At 41.1% G+C, this 19,534-nt stretch overlaps 1 protein-coding gene across 2 annotated transcripts in view; it reads right to left on the bottom strand.

Moving 5' to 3' along the window:
* Nucleotides 1-19,534, bottom strand: part of LOC118775674 (1,4-alpha-glucan-branching enzyme-like) — a 129,294-nt gene that overhangs the window by 75,724 nt on the left and 34,036 nt on the right. For both annotated transcript variants that reach the window (XM_036525697.1, XM_036525698.1), the window contains exons 4-7: nucleotides 15,537-15,662; nucleotides 13,059-13,194; nucleotides 8,469-8,559; nucleotides 5,939-6,148 (exon numbers count right to left, since the gene is read on the bottom strand). In XM_036525697.1, the coding sequence (XP_036381590.1) occupies nucleotides 5,939-6,148; nucleotides 8,469-8,559; nucleotides 13,059-13,194; nucleotides 15,537-15,662 (563 nt within the window). The remainder of the gene's footprint in view (nucleotides 1-5,938; nucleotides 6,149-8,468; nucleotides 8,560-13,058; nucleotides 13,195-15,536; nucleotides 15,663-19,534) is intronic.

Below are 19,534 nucleotides of genomic sequence, written 5' to 3'. Positions count from 1 at the left end.
TTCATAATAGTGCCATAACTCTAATCCATGTCTGTACTACATGCTGAGTGCCAAGATAGGAAAGACAGAAGATTTTTTTTGAGCGGAAGAACCAAGTGTGAAACACTTTTATAACAGTATATCTGCATTTTATAAGTACTCTTATAACTACGTAACTGTATTCCGTTTATCACATACTGTAAATACTTCCAGTTTCAGCTGTTGCTGTAGGCTTCCGTTTTAATGACTTTGCATCACAATACTGGGCTGCTTTCTGTTGGTTCTTATTCCACACAGGATTTTATTTCCTCCCTACATCTCTGTTAAATGTGTAAAAAACAAACGTAAGGTGATAATATATCTTTGGAAATATTTATCTCATAATGTATACTCAGTGAATACCCAGAGGAGGTCTGATGAAGACATCAGCCTTGCACAGACAGCCTGCTGCTGATATTAATGAGACTGGGAGGACAGAAACATCTCCGGAAATATAAGGCAGCTTTTCTGGGAGACAAAGACAGACAGAGTAAGTACTTAATTAGCACAAGACGGACGAGAATCCTCTTGCCCAAAGGCGATGTACAAAATGTGCACTCGGTACAACAAAGTTTCATTCACAGTGGTATTCATATGTCTCTGAGCTAGGATTAATGCTACAACCCTCGCTGCATGACCAGTATGACCTCACTGCATGACCCATTAATATGTGGCACATGACAAAAAAGTGGCCACAAAAGGGTCCATGCTGGCTGCGTGTTTTGGTCCTGCGTCACCACACCTCGCCTTTCCATGGGTTTGCAACAGCCACTAATTTGAGGTGATTCACTATGAATTCCTCTCGGGGTCCTTAATTACGCTGCTTGTCAGAGCAGAGACCTCAGATGTGCCAGGGCAGCTGGTAACAGTCACCAGGAAAAAACTACAATGAACTCACACCAAAAACCGACTGAACTTTAAATTCCATGCGCAAGCTGACAAATGAAGTTCTACAGCATGTAGGGCAATTAGCAGTGTCACGGAGTGGTTAAGAATCTTAATCTGATTTGTCATTGTAAAGTTGCAAATTTTATTCTAAGGTAGGGGTCAAGACCACTGCATACACTGAAAGATGCTTCACCTGAATTCCTTTATAATCACATTCAATCATTTGGCAGATGCTGTTATCCAGGGTGGCTGACAAAAAGTGCATTCAACAGTGTTAGACAAGTAGCTGTAGAAATAGTGGATCATTTAGTAGCTCTAGTAAATATCCAGCTCTACACATGGATAAAACATAAAATATCAGCTATGTGATTTGACTTGAATGAAAATGTCTTTCAAATAAATGAGTAACACAATGGTAGCAATCTGAGCACTAAGGTGGCTCTTAGAAATGACACACAAGTGCAGAGAGAAAACTGCTCCTGTACAGAGGTAATGAGGATAACCCTTACAGTCCTGCTCACTGCTGTGACACATCCCTCTCTCCTGGGTAGGGTTTTACTTTGATTCGATCACAAAAAGGAGATTTCATGAGCTGGAAAGAGAGCGGGGTGGGGGTGGGTCTCACCTGAGGAGCAATCCGTTCCATTTCTGCAACCAGTCCACTGAGAATCCACCAAGAACATGAACACTAAAGGCTGAGGCACATTAGCGTGCCTGCAGAGATTCTGAGAGCCTGCCTGTCGAATGGTTGGAGTCACTTGGAGCGAGGGCAGCTGGTCAACAGGTTCTGCAAATGTCCTCCCATAATGCACTGCACTAAACACAGGCTCCAAAGATGAGAGAAGCTCTTTGCTTTTAATGGAGAATTTGTGACTGGAGTGAAAAGCTTCCTGTTAATATGTTTTCTATGCTGCCATCCAACTGTGTGAAGAATGACTTCATAATCTGACCCTCTCATTAAAAATGTCCAATTAATAAAATAATTCTTAACCATGCAGTGAAACCCACTGGCTGTACATAATCAGTCAAAAGGTAAAATGGATTGTGTGTGGTCAAAACTTACTACTATTTTCATGATAAAACAAATTATTGAAAATCTAAAGATGGAAAATAGACACAGATACTGTACACATATGTACACACAGAAAAGATCATGGAGAAGGTGATCATGTGCCTCCTAATTAACACATGAAAGCTGTGCACTATTTCTTTTGTTGTTAAGCTCAACAGTGAGACTTGCTCCTAGGTGTTAGATTCTTCTTTGGCTGCAGTTATGCTTCAAGTTCTGTGAAAGACATCCTTCTAGCAGTGCACCATTGTCTTCTTCAGAGCATCTATCACAAATTGCAGCAAAAAAAAAAGTAAAAAGCGGCTAAAGCGTCTCTGTACATCAAAAGTTTTGTAGGCGTAAAGAATCATATAATCTGTCAGTGCTCAATGAAACAATCGGTTGTTATTTATTCTCATTATTTTGTTCTGGCTATCTCAGAAATATTTATAGCCGCTTTGTGTGAAAGCAACTCAGGGGCCATTTTAATTTAACGCATTGGTAGCACACAGATAAGGAAAGATAAAACCCATACAATCCACACACACGAACACTGGCTATGTCATTATTGGAATACCACATAGCACTGTACTAATTGTGGTTTGGAACCAGTTTCCAGTATAAGAGTTTCAAGAATAAAATAAAGGTTTTGAGAAATGCTTTGTCCACAACACAAAATACTGAAAACTGACAGAGGGGATTTCTCTAAGCTATTCTGACAGATTTTTCTCTTGAGCATTTATGGACATCTTATTTAATCCCATTACAAATAGATTAAAACCCCTCCTGCATGTCAAATCAAATTTTCGGTAGGCACACAAACACTGGATCGGCTGTCGGGAGTGTTTTGTGCAATGTGGTTCACATCTGCAGGAACCGAAACTGTCAAAGTACAGTGACCGGGTCAGGCTCTTCACAATTATCAATAATGACCACTTTAAGAGAGCAAAACAAAGCAGTATTGTTAACAATTCAGGTGACTTTTTGGAAAGTGAAATAACAAAAGAAAGCTACTTTGTACTTTATGCCTCCAATGCCATTTCAGGACATTAAGCAGTTTTCTGCATTTAACTACCTCACTAATATAAAGTGTGAGAAAAAACAAAGGTGTTTTCTGACTTCAGGTTTATTGTATCAGTTGTATGAGATTTTTTTTTACCCTTTTACCTGATTTGCATGCACAAAACACAACAAAAGCCAAGATACATTCTCTTTACATTTGGTTACCTTCTCATGTTTGGGCACAACCACACCCATCTACAATAGAAAGGAAGGGCCATAGTAGACTGAAGCATACTGCATATAGAGGGTTCTCCCTTGCTATGACCCCATTACAATACAATCCAAATCATATCACATTCTCCCAAATAACAGTTTGCTACTATCTACTGTGCACTGGAATTCCTGTAAGCTTGTCAGCTCAGTAGTAGAGAATACTACTTAAAATCTGCTCAGACGTGCTTATACAGAGATCCGATGAAGATCATGTTCATCTTAAATGGCAGTCCAAACTGGCTGAATGCAAGTGATTTTGGACACCGACAGCTACAGCAGTTCCCCCAGAACTAGCCATGGGGACAATAGCTCTGCAGAGCTGAAACCATAGTTCTCAGCATATCATCAGCAAAACTCATAAAAGGCTCTTGTTCCAAGCAGAGCGACAGAGGAGGGAGCCTGCAAACGAGGCAGTCTCATTTACAACACAGAGACACCAACACAACAGGCTGCACATAAAAGGATCAATACATTACTGGGTCTCCCAATTCCTGTGAGTATCAAAAATAATTGCTGCAGACAAACACTGTAGGGACACAACAATAACAAAAACTCCAAATAAGAACCCCGAATAAATTACTCAATGAATAAATAATGATATTCTATATAAGGCTTTGAAGCGATGTGGTCTCTTGTTCTTTAGTGTCTAGTGCTGCTGCACGCTCATTTTCTTGCTTTGCATATTTCAATCACATTCACATCTACCTTTGCAACGGGCTGCATCATAATTACACTCAAATCAGTATGTGCATGTCGGGTTTACCACAGCCTCTAAGTGCTTGTTAGAGCAGACAGAGACACACAATCACACAAACACAGCCATACAATTGTGTTCTGGGCTCAGAGCAGGGTCAAAAAGACAATCACTGGGTTTTTGATGACAATGCATGAACTAATTTATCTTGTAGAATAAAAATGCTTTGTTGTTGTTCAGATTAGTTAACATCATTTTCTCAAAATCTGGCATCTTAAATGGCTGTTACATGATATACTTTGTCTTCAGTGAGGAATCTGAAGAAAAGTGCATATCTAAATAACCAGGTCATGTGGATGAAAACTTTGACTAAAGGAATTCAATTTAATCAGATTTGTTGTAAAATCAGTCATCCTAATATTAATAATTGTAAACTCATACAGTAAATAGCCTTTGATTTAGTAGTGCTACTTAGTACTTCAGTACTTTGATTTAGTACCATTTAGTACTTCATGCAGGAAATTGCCTTTGACAAGTACTTCCATGCAAGAAGAGGGTGAGATTGAAGGTCAAAATCATAGTGTACTTTATTTATGTAATGTAATGATTTTCATGGTTAAACTAATGAAATAGTTAGTTCACAGTATATGGGCTAATTAAAAATATTTGGTTTTGAACTTCATATTCCACTTGCCTGACTGTTGTGAGGATAACAGCTCAGTAATGCTTTAAACATTTAAACTCTCTTCCACTGACCCAGTGACTGGTACCAGAGAGTGCTGTGCTCTTGACGCGTGACTGTTGGGCATACAAGTGTTTATTTTTCTTTACCACTAAAAATGGAAATGAAGCCAGATCTAAGAAAATATGATTAAAAGATAAAGGTAGGTGATGGCTCAAAGAAGGTCAATCACGTAAGTGAGAGGGCCATCACATAAGTGAGAAGACACCCAGACACCCCTCCAGCAATAACATCAATAACAACAGCAGCAACAATGTGAAATCCCATTAGAGAGGAGGATGCAGTTGGTGCCTCAGAAGTCTGAATGGATCAGCAGCGGAAATGTGACTTGATCCAAAACCCATTAGGAGTCTCAACTCTGGAGCAGCTGGGGGAAGGGGTGGTTTACCCCTTCTGCGTGATGTCCTGCTTGCAATGCTTCTGTCTTCCTGTCTGTCAGTGTGGGTGTGTCTTTTGTTTGTGTTTTGCGTGCACGTGCTTTTGTTTTTTGTTTTCAGATCGTCCCACCTCCTGCCCCGCCTATCTGCCCAGCTGCCACGCCCACCACCTGAAGCCCATCCTGCTCACCTGTTCCCTGTTCTCTCATCACCAGCCAGTGCATATATACCCCTCTATCTTCTCTGTTCCTCTGCCAGTTCGTCTCAGCGTATTTGTCTGTTTTGTTCCCGCCTGTTTGTATCTGGTTACGCGGGTTTTCGACTTTCTGTCTGTTTTCTTTGGATTTTGAACTTGCCCTGTGTTTTTAGTTTTCTGCCTGTGGATTCTCTGGTTTCGACTTGGACTGTTTTATTACTACTGATTTTTGGATTTTCGTCAAATAAACACCTGGTTCACCTGAAAGACTGACAGTTTATTGGTTAAGACGCTACATGCCTCTAACCCAATGCTGTCTGGCAGGGTGAATATATATGCACACACACATATGAACACAAACCCATGACAAATCATGCCCTCAGTAGTGGCACTCTCTGTAGTGGACTTTACCTCCATATTGAATTCCATCAAGCACAAAAGAATTTGATTTCCCTGTGATAAATGCTCTTCCTAGGAAGACCTACTGAGGAAATTTGTAGCGTGACCACACTCTCCTTCAAACTGAAACACTCTGCAGTTGAAAGGACCAGTCAAGTCCTCAGGCCACATTAAACTGTATATCAAACAGGTTTTACGGACATAAACAATATATTACACACAATGACATAGTATTTGCAACCTATAGGAAGTCTATTATGCCAGAAGGTTGTATGTTTTGATGTTTGACGGCGCTGGCTACCTGGCGTAGTTGAAGAGCCGACTGCCCCAGATGGTGTGGTCCCCGCGGGGCCCGGCATGGAAGAAGCACGCGTCGGTGCCATCGAACATGTTGAGGCCGTCCTCAGTATTACTAGAGGCATGGCTGTGGACCACATCTAGCAGCACCATGATGCCCATAGAGTGGGCCTCGTCAATCAGACGTTTCAGCTCCTCAGGGGTTCCAAAGCGACTGGAGAGATAGCAGACAGAGGAGACATCCGTCACACACAGAGAAGACAGCACTGACATGATTTTACCTGGAAAGGATCACACTATGGAGTATGCAAAGCATACTCTTGATAGAGCTGTTGGAGGAATTTGTTCTATGAGAATTACGCTCAGATAAATTAATTTAGCTTAATAAGTTAACACTTTAAGTAAGTGATTACAAGTTAAAGTTACCTCATATAGCATGCATTGTAACTTCATATGTGATATAAATATTCATACCTAACAAAACACTTGTCTTATCGGGTGAGAATAATGTTCATACCTGAAAAATGGTAGCTGTCGGAAGTATGTACAAAATACCCATGCAAAAAATATTACTATAATTTTCATGTATTGTAAATGGGAGCCTCATACAAATGCCTGACAGACTGTCTAGCACTACAATGGAAAGATGACGTAACTTCAGTCTGACAGATCTAGTCTTCTGCGGCCACTCTGTCAATTCAACTTCCAAAGAGTACCGCCACCCCAAAGGTCCCATGGGACACCCGACACTCACAAGCCATTAGTGTTTGCGATAAACTACAGAGCACAATTCTAGTGCAGCAGGGCTTTATGCGTGTGCAGGACCACGACAGACAGTGATGTCACTGCCTGGAGTCCTGTGAAGAGGTTCATCAGTTGCCAAGTGAACCAGCCATATCTCTCGTCAGGAGACGTGTGTTGCACATGTAAAGGAGTACAGGTTTGATCCATGTGCTAACCACGCTTTTCAAAGCAGTCCCTACATTTTAAACATTTTCCAGAGTCCAGAGGATTGTCTGGAAACACAGGCCCTGGGCATCAGGAAGAAGCTATTATTGGATGACACCTTGGGCATCCTCGGCTCTGAGCATTCAATGTGTGGGAATGCATTCGCAGTGATGCCATGCTGCAGCCACTGACCCCTTAAAACACGTTTAACCTTTCTCCGTCTTCCGTGAATGACAATTTACCACATGAGAAGGATCCATCTCAGTGTTTAGACACAAACAAGCCATGAAAAACTCATGTGGACAAAGCTATTTATTTCTTCACATTATCAAACCATCCAGTGACTTTCAACCTTACACTTGATCACTCCCCTATCATCACCACCATCCTCACACACAAGCACATACTGTAGTGGCCCTTTCAGCAAAATTGAATAAATATTACCCTCTCAAGGATGATTCAGCTGTTCAAATCAAATTAAAGGCCTTTTTAAATGAACTGAAATCTATGTGAACTCCACTGCTCCACCCCCCTCTCCTTACAACCCTACAGATGTGCATGAGATGGGTGTATAACAGAGCAGTTATCAATGCTTCCTTGTGTATGACTCGACCCATCTCCCTTGCGGCTTTCATTAGATCAGCTTCCCTGCAAATACAACGCAGGCGATAACATTACCCCGCTTCCCAGAATGGGGGAATGGACAGGTTTTAAATGACTGTGAGAGATCAATCATGAGTGAAATTACTCTGTATACATTACACTTTATCTATACTCTTCTCAGAGCAGGATACACCAACTGCCGGAATGAGGCACATAAATAAAACTCCTGACAAATCAGCCATTTATTACTAACGGAAAAGGGCTACTCTCCCATCTCACCAAATGTGTTATTTTCTTTCTTGAGCATTTATTTTGGGGCCAGTTTTATCTAGGGCCACTTCTATTTCAGGATTAACTGCAAATGTGTTTACAGGAAGATTAGCGACAGTGTCAGAGTCCCTGGTCGTGATTTAAGGCCAGAATAGTGGCTCCTGCTTTCACGCCTGTAAGGAATGCTCAAATGATCCCTTACAGTAAGAGAAAATGAAAACCATTTAGTTATTGTCACACATACGCTACCAAGCTTTGTAATTATGCAACATAACACCAATAAAAATGTTCTTATGCAAAACACGGAAGATGTATTTTGGTGTAGCGTCACAGCACATTACCACTGTGCTTCTTCAACAGCTAAGAAACACGTAAATAAATAAACAAGCCAAAAAATGACACAAAGACAGGGTCAACACTCTGACTTAATGCTAATTGCTTAATACTGACTCAGAACTATTAATATCTCTCCAACAACAGCATTTACCTTTACTACTAATACTACTAAAACTAATACAGCTACAACAACTAATGTACTGCTTTTTGGGTGGAAGCTGTATTTTTAGCTGTAGAATCACAGCACTTTTTACCCCAGAGTTCAGGCACAGCACGGGAATTTCCCCACTTTACCAAGGCTTTTTGCAGTGTGTTTCAAACTGCACAACCCCCTTTTAACACTCATACTTGCTGGACTGGACTGGCGGTCCCTTTACCTGGATGCGGCAAAAAAACTGGTGACTTGGTACCCAAAGCTGGCATAATAGGCATGCTCCATGACTGCCATCAGCTGTATGCAGTTGTAGCCTGAGTGGGAGAAAGTAGCAGAAGAGAGAAGAGTTAGTCTCAGTGTCAGGTCACTTTCCATGAGTAGTCAATACACGATTTGTTGTTTCTCTTTTAATTGCAGTAGGACAGTCTGTAATTCTGACCCTCTGGGCTTCCGGGCAGATTTTTCCAGTACAGTGTCTGTGTCAATGTGTCTGACCTTCTGCCTTTATCTGACTTTTACCCTGTCTTCCCCTTGGGAGCGTATGTCATTTTCTGGTCAATTTTCCGGTCACTGCGGGCAATGAATACTTTCTGCCCTTCATACTACTGAGAGGAAAGCTGCAGTGGTCAGCCTAGCACAACTCCCTGCCTGCCACCACATAATCCTTAACAGACAGGCATGCAGCTTTCACTTCCACACTTTAAAGTCCAACTCTCCAGGAGGTCTGCTATAGGAAGAGAAAAATTCCCCAAGGCCCCGTCTGTCAGCACACCTGTTTAGGCCCCTTGCCTTATCTGACAGAGGGAGCAGGTTGAAGGGTCATGACATCCCAAGGACCAGGGAAGGAACTGATACTTTTTGGTATTGCTGTATGAACATATTTCTCCCACATAAACTGTGCATACATAACATTAGGTTTAGGAGAAGATTTCAGCTTTGAGAGGCAGTTACAAAACGATTGAGGTCTCCCTTTACTTTGCAAAGATTCAGACTTTCCTGTAGAAGCTCCATGAAATGCAAGGAGAGGTGAAAACTGCACACCAGCTGGTAGCAACATTATGTGAGCCTCAGCTCTGTGAAGGATACCATTGTATCTGTTCCTTGGAATGCCACATCGGCATCTGTAGGTGTGTTCTTTCACAGAATTGCTTTGGCTGAACTAGTTCTCTTTATATCAGAGGAGTAAAGCACTACCACCAGAGAGACACTCTCAGCCTGCTCTCTCTGCATGCTGTACCATCCACATCTGCCACCTTGACTTTTGTAGTGTTTTTTTCTGCCTTAATCACAGAGAAAACAGAAATATATAAATACTCCTTTTGGAGACTAAGACAAATTCCAAGTGTTAGAGAAATGTCTTTTTCATTACTAAATACGAGTGAGACGTGCATATTTCTGTTAACGAGTAAACATGCATACTATAGAACAGAATGCAAATAACTACTAAAACTGCCTTAATGCAAGCCACCCAGCCCGATAAATTAGTTCACTGAGGTCAATATACTCAGACATATTAGATAAGACAGGAAGGGCTAAATGGTAGTAGCTGCTTCTAATGTATTGAGTTTACAGTTTGTGTGGTTTCATTTATAGATGCAATGCCTCTTGCTACTGGCAGAAACTACAAGGGTGCCAGGATTTTCTTGACGCAACAAATACTATAAAAAAAACTGTAAACGGGCCTCTCACCTTGCTTCTACTTCATGAGAACATCAGCACAAATCTACTAAATACTTATTACTTTTCACTATGTGGAATTAATCAAGAGCAGCCAACTACTGCCCAAACCTAAAATTGACTGTTTTCTTTCATTGTCATTTACCCCATTTAGTTAGATGTTACCTTCCACTTCCATACCCTTTTAAGCAATTTTGTGTTATAAGGCCTTCAAGAATTGATGGAAAAGCTTTTGGACATTTTTAAACGTAAGCATTCTCTAGGAGAGTATTACTCAAAGGTCAGCTGGCCTGAAAACTACAGCTCGTCAGCAAAGCATATTTTGTGTTTTATTAATTCAGTACAATTGCTTGGTTTGAACTTCTGGGTAATGCACAGCTGGCACACACTTAAATCAACACAGATCCCTCTAAAACCCTAAATCAAGCCGTCTAGATGCAAGCTCTTTGAGAATGGTTCATTGACTGTGGGTACACTGGGCTTTTATATTTGACATGTATGCAATTTTTTAAATTGGTTAATTATGATCCATTGTGCCTACTGTTCAATTTGCATTCCAGCCCCGACAATATTTCCTGGTATACCACAGGTAAATGGAATTTTTGAACATTGTTTTAATATTATTAAACATTTAGTGAATTTCATTTTTATTAATAATCACTGTAAGATGAACTTGAGGGTAATGTTAGCTAGCTAATTAGCTAGCTACATAAAGTAAGAGGAGAGGCCAGATTTAACAAGTTTTATTGATTACATGAAACAGCATTTGTGTATTGCCTAAAAACACCCATAGCAGTGCCAATATTCATGATGTTCATAGACTGTAACTGTAACTACTAACTAGCTAGTTAGTAAATCCAAGCTAGGTTGCAGGCCAGGGAAATAATGTTACTAAGTGGTCACAAGGCAGAGTTCTGGCTAGAAGAGCAGGAAACGGTCGAGCAACATCTTGTCAGCCCAAAACTAATTGTGTGTGCCCACTGTAGCAAAAACAGAGACTAACTTCCTGGACACTTATCTCAGTAACGTTAATTAAACTATCAATGGATGTGTATGAATTAATGGTTGTAATAAACGGAGGTAATTAGTTCTTGCAGTAAGCTAGCATTTGAACTGGGTGTTGAACAATGTTCCAAAAGTCTTTTAGCTAGCTCATTTAGTTCCCAGCTAGCTATGTAGCAAATCCAGCAGCACCATAGGTTAATGACAGGAACATTCCCACAGCAACAGTATTGTAACAGGCATGGTAACATCTTTCATTGGTGCAATGAAGTTTCAAGTTATCAGTAAAACTTGTAAAAATTGGGGTTTCCTCCTACTTATTTATTTTATAAAACCTGGAGTGTATCACAACTATTGGCATGGCTATGGCGTTGCCTGTATTCCGCTTCATGTCGTGCCTAAAAATACCCCCTAGCTGTGCCAATATTCATGCTATAAAACAAGTTTGCCATAACATTTTAATCTGACAAATCTAAGTTGCATGCAATGTTGGTGGTCTGAACATAAGAAAATACTTGAGGACTGTCAGAATGTGATCTGAACCAGCTCTATAGAGAGGCGTTCTCCAAAACATAGCTGTTGTTGCTAAGCCATAAACGTTGGACATTCTGGAAATGTCCATGCTTCCAGAAAGACTGGGTGTTCTGACAGAGAGCAAAAGGAACTCTTCTTTGTTCCTCTTCTCATGAGACAAAGCTTTTTATTTGTCAATCAGCATCCAGCTGTCTTTTTCAGAGAACATCAATTATACCAGAAAGCTAAAGACCTTTTTGTCAGAAGTTCTGTGCATGATTTTCTGAGGTATTCAACTGAGACATCAAACCTGTAGCAAAATACTCTCTTCACATGGATATGAATACAGCTACAAATAAAGGTAAACAAAGTTTGCTACAGTGCATAAAGCAGAGCTTTCCTACTTTGATTTTCTGCCACATATCATAGGTAGAAGCAGAAGGTTAGGAGAGGAGGTTAGAAGCGATACCTGAACTTCTTTTAAGAATCATGTTAAACAAACTTAATAGATGTTTAACATCAGCCGCATCATTTACAATACAGAAGTAAAATGAATAATCTTCCCTCTTCCTGAAAGTGTTTGTTTACTCTTCACTTGCTCAACAATTTTTCTCTGTTTTTGAACCAGCTCAGTTTTATAAGATTTGAGGACAGGGAAAAGCAGAGAAAAACAAAATTGCACCTGTTTGGAGAATGACTCACACAGCCGCTGATGCCTCTCGGAACACCTACACACTCAGTCAAAGGTATTCACCAGAGCCTTCAGTCTAAGTGAACACCCACTGGCGTTGAAACCTCTAGCACACACAGGTGTTCAAGTCTCTTCCTAAGCTATGACCATCCGAAAGGACTTGTTTGAGAATATGTTTGGATCCGTTATCTGTAGCTGAAGAATTTTAAATAAGTTCCAGTAATACCAGAATTTAAAGTATTTAATGGTTATGATACAAATGATTTGCAATTTAAATACCATTACGCATAGAGTATGACGTTATTTCATAGTTTTACTTCAAAGGCATAAGGGAATTTTGTTGTGAGAGCATTCATTACAGATATGATATGCTTTACCACTATTTTGCCCACTATCCTATCTTCTGCCTTTCTGTGCGCTGCAATACACATGCCAAAATGAGAAATGGACTGCAAGCTGTGCCTCTCAGAATGAGGGAGCCCTTGTTTCTGTGAGTTGTGATCGATTGTGATCCATTAAAACAAGACGCATCCATCAACACATGCCGAATGCAAAATGGAGACCGGCCACAGTGCCCTCAACCCCTCCCACAAGTGTACTCATTCATACTGAAGAGCTGGCCTGCCCACCCACTGTCAGGAGCTGATGACCACTTCAGACAGTTGGTTGGCTGTGTGAGTAAACAGGACATTGGTTCGTGCAGTGATTTTGGACAGGGAGTGGCACACAGGCTCAGCGGTGAAGAGCCTCTTGATGTTCTCAAAGTGCTGATATAGTGGACAGTGACATTTAAATAACATGAGAGGTCTGGTAGTTTAAGGACACTGTCTGCCAACCCAGGGGGGATGCTAGACAATGACCACACCAGCTTCCATCTTTGGCAGCCTTGACCTCATGCTCAGCTGGGTCCTGTGAGATGGCGCCACTTACCTAGGTCTTTGATCCGGGGCAGGACGTTGACTGTGAAGTTGGTATAAGATGCTATCTTTCCCTCTGGTGAGGCAATCCCCACGTGGGCCTCATAAACGCGCAGGCTCTTTGGTTTCTTGGGGCGGGGGTGCTTATGCTGGCAGGGCAGAGGGGAAGTAAGATCTAAACATGTGTGAGGACAACAATGAAAAATAATAGAGGGCATACACTCAACAGTAAAGGCATGGAATCACATAGATAACTGGCGAGAAATACAGACAGAAACAAACCATATACTTCACTTACAGTACATTTGGAACTGATGTTGATAGAGGTGTTCTCACAAAGACAAGCATAAAAATACCCACAGGCTTATAACACACCTCCCTTATCCACTAATCATTCATTAGTACAGTATTTGCATTTGTCCGCGTTTATCAAACACAGTAGTATTAGCAATGCAGGGATGCACTCCCCACACTCTTAAGTCTGAAGTGTGTTATGATTGCTCATTCTGTAAGCAAAGTGGCTGCAAATATTAGTAATGACAAGAGAGGCAGTGATCCATAATTAAGAATTATGTAAACGGAATGTTGAGAAGACAAAACACTGGAAAGCGGAAACAATCCTTGTCACGTCGGTGCAGACTTGTGTTCTGCTGAGGACAAGTATCAGCATGCAAAAGTAGCCCCTCCCTTCACACTGAGTTGTGCAGATGGGACTGTGTTAGAAATGGCACTGGCACATATTACATGGATAAGACCCTCAGAACCATTGCTATCTCAAAGTGGCTCTTCCTCCTGTTATTTAAGTGACCATAAATGTGCATTTGCATTAGCCAGTGCAGGTCTGGTTGCCTATAACTATACAAGCATAGCAGTCTATGCTGTAGTATACAATGATGCATCAGCTGCGTAAATCCTGGTTTAAATGGTGCTTGATGGTCCCAGTGCATAGTAAGAATGTGTGGACTAAGAGGTGTGCCAGCTGATATGTGAAGATAGTGGTTTACTGTGTGGTGCTGCAGGCCAAACGTGACATGAGACATGCTGCTATCCTTGAGTTTGCAGAAATGACTATGCCCAGCTGCCCAGGGCTCACAGAGCACATTCCCTCACAATGGCTGCATGAGACTGAGGAACAGGCTGTAAATAGACAGAAAAGCTATTTCTGTCAGCCTCAGCTAGCCCCTCTCACCGAAACATAGCTGTATTCTCTTGCCTTTCACACTTCCTGAGCTCTGCTGCATACCCAATCAGCTGCTCTGCTTCTCGGTCCAAACGGGACTGCATCATTCTCTATGCTGTTCTGGGACACTGCACAGTGTCTATCTCATACCAGACGAGTAGCCAATAAAACCTACTCCAGAAGGGAGTATATACATAAGTATTCAAGGTCGGTGTAAGTTGTGATATATTATAGTGTAGTTGTGATACATGTTTCATGAATGAATTCACATAAAATATGGAGAGCTAAAGAGGCAGTCAATAATAATAAAAAAGCAGGTAGGTAATGTAGCTACCCCTTATATATGTGTATTTGTATGCGTATGTTTTATATATAATATAAAATAATTCATAATTCCTTTCAAACACGATACCAGGGAATATAACCAGCCTGGCTATCTTATATTAGATATAAACATGTTTTCAGCATTGATTATGTCTGCAGTCAGTGGACAATGTGGTTTGTTCTGCTCGGTCCCATTTTATACACACTTTCACTGGACAGTTGCATGTACCATGTCACATCAGTCCATTTTGTTTGTCTTGTCTGTTGTTGTCTTATTTATCCATCCACGAGAGTCCTTGGCATCTCCACCGAGCCCAGCTCATTCTGGATTAAATTCTAGTTTTTTCGCACCACGTTACTTCAGTTATATTTCCAGAAAAGGCTTGCCTTGCTGACTTAATGTTTATAAAGGTCATGAATTAGTGTGTGGAGCTGCACAGGGCAACAGGAAATGAACCATTCAAAGAGAGGACTGACTTTATTTCCACTTGTGTGAGAGTCAGACCCTCTGTTCTACTTTGCTGCAATGTACAGAGTGGTCATGCTTTATCTTATGAGCCACACGTAACCCTTTAAACCTATGGTGCTTTATTTTCCATCCAAAATGTTTACAGTGTTGGATATAAACTCACCAAAAATGCTAATTGTAATGCTGGAAGCAGTATCATTTGCTGGGGGGAATCTATTAAAATAGCAGTGAAGCAGATGGTCCGAATCCTAAACTATAATGTTGAATAGAGTTTTTCTGTGCTTTGGAGCCTTTAAAAAACAGAGATTTGTGCCATTAACATCAGACAGAACCCCTCAATCCAGTAACTACATGCAGGTAAATGACCCAACCTCTTCACTGTGATCTGTGCCTGCTCAGCAGTTTTAAAACATGAAAAAATGGGCCAAAACAGAGTATCAGAGGAAGAATGAGAGGAGAAACAAGGGATGTCATTTTAATTGCTCAATTAATTATCTTTAATATTTCTATATACTCACGAGGTAGGGTTGCAATGGATCCCAGTGGACCCAGTCGTAGGTGTTGGAATCCAGCCTCTTTGTGACATACTTAGCCCAGGGTGAGATTCGATACAGCCGTTCACCCCCTGGTGTTTGGACCACCACCTGCAAACAGAACAGGACAGGGAGAGGTATCACACAGTGGCCTTATGTTGTTTCGGTTAGGGAACTGGGCTGTCAAACAGAGGTTACAGGCTCAAATCCAAAGTGAAGCACTGCTGCTGTGCCTCTGAGCAAGCTACTTACTGACTTGCTTTAGCAAATACCCTTCTGTATAAATGGATAATGTGCAAAAAAAGTAAATTTTCCCCTGCACTATGTTATTCATGACCTGGTTTTAAGGACTTCCAAACAATACAGTGTGTCTGCAAAGGAAATAGATAATAGCGAAGAAATGCTACAGCAATGACGTTGCAGACATAATGGAAGATTCTCATTCCCTGTGCTCAGACTGAATCTGTAAGGGCCAGGTCCCCAGCTAAGGGTCATGCACGTCCCTGCAGACTCACACGGAGCTGTCCCAGCAGGAAAGCTCTCTCGGGGCCTGTTCCAAATCTTTTTCACATTAACGGCAAAAAAGGTTCAAACTGTCTCCAATCTTGCAACAAATAGCACTCAATTGCTGCGTGAAGTGGAGCAAATCAAACCCGTGCTCTTTCAGCCAAGACCTCCTGACATTCAAAGAGATCAGGATCCCCACCCTCTCCCTACCGTTCTGTCTCCCGGGGCCTGCTTCTACCACAGTAATACAGAATTGTGCTTCAGGCGTGATTACACCAGCCCCTGGACTGGCTTGATAGAGGACAAAAAACAAACAAACAAACAAAAAAATCAGCCAAAATCCAAGAGGAGTGGAGAAACAGGTGGGGACGAGAGCTGAGTGCCGATCTCTCACAAGTACAGATGTAGGGAGGGTGGAAACTAGGTCGCTGGAAACCCATCACACCCTCTGTACCTCAGGGGGATGGCGTAGGACTGTCACAGATCAATAACTTGTGATAGAAGTCCAAACAGTCTCACGCTGCCTCACAACAGACTTAAAAGACCGCCATGAAAGGGAGCATGGATGTGTGTGTATCTGCGCATGCACGCGCGAGCAGGTATAAACGCGGAATGTTTATAACTCTGTCCTAGAATGACCTCAACAGGCTTTAGATTTGAGAAAAAGTGTTTAAAAGTGTCCCAAGCTGAGCAATGCGGACTGCCACGAGTCTAATTTAGAATGGAGGGGGATTCAGTTTCCATTAAACACAAGAATAGTGTTCAGCTGAGCATTTTTCAATGTCAGTGTGCCGTCAAAATTCAAATTAGATTTTACTTCCATCAAAGCCTTTTCTCTCCACCCTTTGTAGCACCTTCGGCTCTGAGGGAGCTACCTGCAGTGGGGCAGAGACACATCACCAGACAACCCATCCCTGAATTAATTTACAGATTTTAATATACTCTTGGATCTCATGACAATTAAATGAAGCCCATCAAAACTATGGGCATGGGGTTTCACCTTATGGCTGGTTTGCATACGCAGCAGGTCATAATGTTAGCAGAGAATTTTGTGTGTGTGTGGTTACAACAACATAGTACATTTCTGTTTTGATTCCACAACAGTCTTTGTTATGACACGGTCTTAATTCAATATTTGGTAAAAATGTCCCAACAGATACCTATGTTCATTTGATACAACAGCAAGTTTTATTCAGTTAAACAATTGTGTGTGAATTATGCCATGGATCACAAAAAATTAACAAAATGGTTCAATTGTACAGACCATTGTATTCATAAAAATCATAAAAAACTGGAATCTCAACAACTGCTGCCTGATAAGAATTTCTGCCAAGCAACTGAAATGTAATTTTCAGGTATTAGAGTTCTGCCTCTCCTTGGACCTACTAATAGGCTACTTTGCCTTGTTCGGCATGATCTCACTGCTGCAGCCCTGTGTATCCATTGAAGCGCTGATACAGATGGCATTAATGGGACATTAATAAAACCAGTGAATTTGGTGGAACATCCTGGAATGTATGGATAGAGTTAATGATAATGGAAACCGTGAAGATGGTGCAGACACTTACACTAAGTGTGTCAGTATTCAGTGATTCAAACAGACAAAACACTCCAGCATGTAGATAGGCCTGCACACATAAAACTGCATTCAACTACACTGAAGGACTAAGTTTCTCTGTGTACCACTATCTTGCTCCACATTCCAGACTACCCTATTGTAAAACAGCATTCTGAATTTTCCAAAGACATAACTGCTTCACCACCCCTCCAACTGAAGAAAAAAAAAACTGAAAAAATAAAACAGTGCAATACATTCTGTGCTTTATGGCATTTTAACCACTGAGGACACGATGCACAGAATTACAAATACAGTTTCCTGGAAATTGTGTAAATATGCTGGGTACCGCAATTGATTATACACTATTTGATATGAGAAGCCTTCCAGCAACTTGCGTGAACTGCATGCTTTTCTTTAAAAAAAACTTTGCTGGAAGGGCAACACCTACTCAGTCACTAGTATTAAAAATTAATTCACAAGTAAATTGTCTGGTTTATGAACATACTAATGGAAGTATGCAGTGATTTCAGAAATTTTGACGGCACATACAGGAAATTATTTGAGTGGGAGGATGTGGAATGTACATGTGTGCATTAGTAAACTAGCTAACATCGGTTTTGCAAACATGTAGATGATAACCACCTTGCTTGCTCCCTGACTTTGCATGGAGAAATGGCACGAGGCTGACAGGACTCTGAAATGAAGAAGAGGGCCATCTGAAAATAAAATCAGACTTCATACATGGCTATTTTGACAAGGGTCAGCACTGGCAGCTTACAACTTATCCTGTTTGCTGATTTTTGCTGGATCGTCCCAATATGTCCATATCACCAAGAAATGTAGTGGAGAGTGATTTCTGACAACACAGAGGACAGTTAATATCTTTAAAAAGGATTGCTTAGCCACCAAGCTGGCATAGCCTTTGAAGGCATAACTCATTCACAGCACATCCCATTACTGTTGGCTGTAGACTGCAGTGAAATCCAAAAGGGGGAAGGAGCACTATTCTGAAGGGGTTTGCCATTCACAAAATCAGAGCTCTTGGCAGATTGATGTTGCTAATCTGAGGCATGCCACAGAATGGGGCTTTGAGCAACACTGTGTCAGTTAGAATAAACACAATACTTTTTTTGGGACTCTGCCTGCATGTGTGGTGTTGCCAAAGAGCATTATTTCAGAATAAGGTGTTCAACCCTGTGCTCTCCAGAATAACCAACAAGAGTGGAGACAGGATGGAAGTGGGTTGTTCTGAAAATATAACAAATCTCCTGTTCATTACAATAACTTCCGCCTGCAGCAGTGATACCTTGTACCGTAGGTGTTTCTCCACTGCCATTTGCAGTGACTCTCAAACAACAGACTCCTTGAAATCAATTATCAGTACTATTTTAAAAGTTGCATACCTTATTGGCAATTAACACAATCACACCACAATTATCAACAAATCATCTTAGCTCACCAATGACGTATAGATTTTTTTTTTTAGCTCCTATTTTTTCTCCCTTTCCTTCTTCTTCATAGCAGCAAACATCCCAAAGCCTGTGTTTTATCAAAGTCAGTCAGTGTGTATGTGCGCACCATAGTGGATAAGATCATAAGATCATATACAGCGGTTACTTGGGAGAAGGGGAATCTATGCTGTTGACAGCAACTGATCAGACAGACCTGAGATGAGAAGAACACCGAGGCCTTAACAGAAGCAAAGACTAATAGGGTATAGGTTCTCTCCCAGCTAGTTTGTCCCTTGTCTGGCCAACTATTGAAACTTGGTCATGCAGCACTTCTAATATTATTGACTCCTGGCTTTTTGCTTGTGTTGTACTCTGCCTTGCTTGTAAGTTGCTTTGGATAAAAGCGTCTGCCAAATGAATAAATATAAATGTAAATAGTGGACAGGATATGATAGTGTGGACAGAAA

The sequence above is a fragment of the Megalops cyprinoides genome, chromosome 3 (assembly GCF_013368585.1).
Source record: "Megalops cyprinoides isolate fMegCyp1 chromosome 3, fMegCyp1.pri, whole genome shotgun sequence".
In the NCBI taxonomy this organism is placed as follows: domain Eukaryota; kingdom Metazoa; phylum Chordata; class Actinopteri; order Elopiformes; family Megalopidae; genus Megalops; species Megalops cyprinoides.
This window is presented reverse-complemented; position numbering and strand designations above follow the sequence as displayed.